Source organism: Protobothrops mucrosquamatus, unplaced genomic scaffold, assembly GCF_001527695.2.
Source record: "Protobothrops mucrosquamatus isolate PMUCROS unplaced genomic scaffold, P.Mucros_1.0 scaffold10817, whole genome shotgun sequence".
Taxonomy (NCBI): Eukaryota; Metazoa; Chordata; class Lepidosauria; order Squamata; family Viperidae; genus Protobothrops; species Protobothrops mucrosquamatus.
The window spans coordinates 5,245-10,033 of NW_015396601.1; the positions used below are offsets into that span (position 1 = coordinate 5,245).

General features: G+C 40.1%; 1 protein-coding gene across 1 annotated transcript in view; it reads right to left on the bottom strand.

Annotated features, from left to right (window-relative positions):
• LOC107301227 (FAST kinase domain-containing protein 2, mitochondrial) overlaps positions 1-4,586 on the bottom strand; it is a 9,548-nt gene extending 4,962 nt beyond the window's left edge. The window contains exons 1-2 of the mRNA XM_015830481.1: positions 4,289-4,586; positions 1,385-1,472 (exon numbers count right to left, since the gene is read on the bottom strand). Coding sequence (XP_015685967.1) covers positions 1,385-1,472; positions 4,289-4,490 — 290 coding nt within the window. The 5' untranslated portion in view covers positions 4,491-4,586. The remainder of the gene's footprint in view (positions 1-1,384; positions 1,473-4,288) is intronic.
• Positions 4,587-4,789: the final 203 nt, after the last annotated feature.

Sequence of the window (4,789 nt, forward strand, 5' to 3'; positions counted from 1 at the left end):
CTCGCCTGTCCCTAGGGAGGGTTAACAGACGGGGCACGTGATGCAGGAGATGATACTACCCTCTGTAATACTCGACGGCCAAAGGCAGCGTCAGCAGAAGCAAAACTATCAATCTTATAATGACGGATAAATGGCGAAGGGGACGACCAGGTCGCCGTCCGACAGATGTCACCGATAGGCGCCTGAGTAGCCCAGGCAGAAGTGGCCGCGCTACGAGTAGAGTGAGCTGTGATACGTGACAGCACGGCCAATGATTGTGATTGATATGCTCTAGCAATACAAGCCTTTATCCATCTGGCGATGGTGGTAGAAGAGATCTTGAGACCCATTGAGGTCGGAGCGAATGACAAGAAGAGGGCCTCAGACCTACGGAAAGAAGATGTCCTCTTAATATAAATGCGAAGTGCCCTGCGAACATCCAAAGTGTACCATTTGCGGTCCAAGTCACTAGATGGACGAGGACAAAAACTTGGTAACACCACTTCCTGTGACCGGTGAAACAAGGAATTCACCTTAGGAACAAATGTGGGATCCAAACGTAAGATTACACAATCAGGGTGAAATAAGCAAAGATCCTCCCTCACCGAAAGAGCAGCCAATTCGGAAATGCGCCTGGCAGAGGTCACTGCTACCAGAAAGGCCACTTTCATGGATAAGAGATTGAGATCACATGAGCAAAGAGGTTCAAAAGGTGACCCGGTAAGGGCCTGTAAAACCTTTGACAAATCCCAGGAAGGATACCGATGAACTGTTGGGGGCTTGATATTAACTGCTCCCTTAAGGAAAGAACGGATCATCGGATGGTGCGCGAGGAAGCGTCGTTGCAGGAAAGAACCGTAGCCAAGGCCGCCACCTGTCTCCTGAGAGTACTGGGAGACAGCCCTTTATCCATTCCATCAAGCAAAAACTGTAGAACCTGAGGAACAGTGAGAGAAGACAACTGAACATGATGACTAGACATCCAAGATGTAAACCTCCTCCAAGTAGAGTCGTAAACTCTATTCGTTGNTTACACTGTGGTCATTCAAAGGCTGATACAGCCTTCAGGTTAATGCCTATAGCCCTGCTATAAACCCATTGCCTTTAGAATGACAATTTAAAAAGATAAAGAGAAATCATTCCAATGAATTATTATGTGTACACATAAAATACACCTCTATTTTCCAGAGATCATACAGCAGGTAGAGAGGGTACCTGCTGAATCCCAGAAAATGGCATGGGTTCTTGAAGTGTGCCCACATGTACACTTTGCCCTTAGATCTAGATGTCTGCACATAAATGAAGTATTTATTTCTCTACAGATCATGAAATCTAAACAATTGTGCCTGGAAATTCAACCTATTGAATAACAAACTAAGTAAAACCTACACTCAGATGAAATTACCTTTTGAGGTTGGGATCACCTTTCAGCTGATTTGCTTCTGTGCTTGTCAATGCTATTTTTCGGTTTGTATCCATTAAAATTTCAAAATCTAAAAAAAAGTCAAACATTATATTGTTATAAATAAATTGCTACACACTCACAATTTCTCAAAATAATACAAGGAAAAACGTATTTCAATAACATATTAAATGCAAATAAGTTACATTTGTTTTACTAACATCGATGAAGAGAAATACTATTCTGGTTATGGAGAAAAAAAATCACAACTGATTATAAACAACTGAGGTTTGGACAAAATCTTTCCCAACTAATATGGTTTCATACACAGCAGTGAATTCTTCTGCATATTGAAGCAGTGAGCACATGTAAGCATGGAAACAAAATACATACTATCAGTGAGAAAGGATGGGTGATAAAATTATATTTTTATTAACATGAAAACTTTAAATCAAATTTTTAAAACTGTAAACAAATTGTCTCTTAAAGGAAATTTTAGATTTCTTTTAAAATCTACATATAAGCATGATTGCCCCAATAAGTGTTAAGTTTTTCTTCCATTATCTTTTATAACATTATGCTTGATACTTTATATTTGTGAGGGGGGGGGCTCTTATACAAGACACTTATACAACAACAGCTCAAAGCTAGCATCACAAAAATAATGACTGAAAGTGAATCACTTAATCCCAATGTTCTCTTACAAGCTTTTAGTTGCTTTTCCCAAAGAAAAATGCATTTAAATGGAGATGGAGTAACCATAGAAAGGCCTTCTTCTGGGCTCCCCCCCCTTGAGGTGAGGAATAGGAGATAGCAAGACAATCCCCTCATAGCTACAGGGCAGTAGGCAAGTAATCTGTACTTTAGCCATATCTGTTTATATGTATTTTATTGTTATGTATTTATATGGCTACTTATCTCTAGAGTGATTATATTTTCTCAGAAAAAATAAAGGACAAACCTCAAAAAGGGGCAAATCTGAAAGAGATGCATATGGATATTTTGTTTAATGTTTTGTGTTTATAGCTTTGTTTTACAAAGGAAAAATCAAGAGCAAAACCAAGAAAAACTTTACAAAAGCACATATTCTAATAAAAATATCTAAAATGTATTTATTTTTAAATAAATAAATGTAAATTATTTTTAAAAAGACAATTCAATTTTCATATTTTTCACAAAATGTGAAAGGCTGCACATTAAGTGGTACCATTTGTATAGTAAAAGTTAAATGACCGGAAAGGGCGAAAGTAGCGTTTGAAAAATATATAAATTTAAAGGACAACTTTCTGAAATAAAGAACTGTCCTTAATAAAGGACATATAATCACAGTACTCATAGGTAGAGAGCAGTATGCAAGTAATCTGGGCTTTAGTCATATCAGGGTTTTATATACCGTATTTTCCGGCGTATAAGACGACTGGGCATATAAGACGACCCCCAACTTTTCCAGTTAAAATATAGAGTTTGGGCTATATCAGGGGTAGGCAACCCAAAACACTCAAAGAGCCACTTGGACACGTTTCCCACCGAAAACAAAACACTGGGAGCCGCAAAATCCTTTTGATATCTAAAATGAAGATAAGACTGCATATATCCTTTTTTACCTTTATGATATATGTGTGTGTGTGTGTGTGTTTGTGTGTATTTGTGTGTGTATATATAAAATAAAGGTAAAAAAGGATATATGCAGTCTTATCTTCATTTTAGATGTCAAAAGGGTCTCTCTCTCTGTCTGTCTCTCTTTCCTCTCTCTCTTTCCTTTCTTTCCTCTCTCTTTATTTCTCTTTCTTCTTTCCTCTAACTTTCTCTCTCTCTCTTTCCTCTTTCTCTTCTCTTTCCTTTCTCTCTTTCCTCTTTTCTCAATCTTTTTTCTCTTTCCTCATTTTCTCTTTCCTCTCCCCCTTTCTTTCTCTTTCCTCTTTCTCTTTCCTCTCCTTCTCTCCCTTTCCTCTTTTTCTCTTTCCTCTCCCTTTATCTCTTTCTCTTTCCTCTTTCTCTCTTTCCTCTCTTCCTCTTTCTCTCTTTCCTTTCTCTTTCCTCTCTTCTCTTTCTTTCTTTCCTCTAACTTTCTCTCTCTTTCCTCTTTCTGTCTCTTTCTTTCTCTTCCTTTCTCTTTCCTCTAACTTTCTCTCTTTCCTCTCTTTCTCTTTCTCTTCTCTTTCCTCTCTTTCTCTTTCCCTCTTTCCTCTCTTTCTCTTCTCTTTCTTTCCTCTTTCTCTTTCCTCTTTCTCTCTCTCTTCTCTTTCTTTTTCCTCTTTCTCTTCTCTTTCTTTCCTCTTTCTCTCTTTCTCTCTCTCCCTCTCCCTCCAGGTTAGGAGAGAGAGCGAATGAAAGGCAGACGGCGCCAAACGGGCGGGGAAGGGGAGCAGGACGGGAGGCAGCGGCTCCAGTGGCGGCGGCGGCACGGCAGCAGCCACTGCAGCATCGTCAGGAGTCCACGCCGCCCCCAGCCTGGCCGCCGCGTCCTCAGCCGAATGGGCGGGGAGGGGGAGCAGGACAGGAGGCAGCGGCTCCCGGCCGCCGCCCCCATCGCATCCTCAGCTGAATGGGCAGGGAAGGGGAGCAGGACAGGAGGCAACAGCTCCCGGCTGCCGCCCCCATCGCGTCGAGGGATGGGGAGCAGGACGGGAGGCAGTGGCTCCCGGCTGCCGCCCCCATCGCATCCTCAGCTTATATAAATAAAATAAAATAGAATACCTGTATTTTCCGGCGTATAAGACGACTGGGCATATAAGACGACCCCTGACTTTTGAGAAGATTTTCAGGGTTTAGAAAGTCGTCTTATACGCTGGAAAATACGGTATGTAAAAATCAGTAAATGATTTGAGTAGCAATAGGAAAGCACCTGTTCAGGCTTCAAAGCAAATGCTCCATATTGGATAATAATAACACTGTGACATTTCATACCTAAGCAGTAACCTTGAGTCAGTTGTACATGTGATTGAAACGAATTTTCATTTCCCAAAAGCGTAAGCAGGGCTTCCTGTATTTCAGGATAACTAAAATCAAATATTTCCTTTGGTAATGATGACACTTTTTCTGATAAAATTGTTGATGTTGTGGAAGAGTTTCCATCAAGTTCTAGACAAACATTTATTGCAGACAACATACTTAGACTTTTTCCTATATAAAAGAAATTAAAAGTAAAACTGTTAGCCAATGAACGCTTTACTGCTTGAATAAAGACATATATTTTGCCTAAGAATGAAAAACACATGTTTTCAAATATTGGGATGAAATACTGGAGATTTGTTCAATTCCGTAAGCCTTTGGGAAAGCTCCAAACAGCATCCTCAATCAGTATTAGCTCATGGTCAAATTTAATTTGATGTCTGCAACCTTCTCCCCACATTGCACCCTAGAAATAAAATGAATATAGCTTGATAACTACCTTTACCAGGAGCCTTT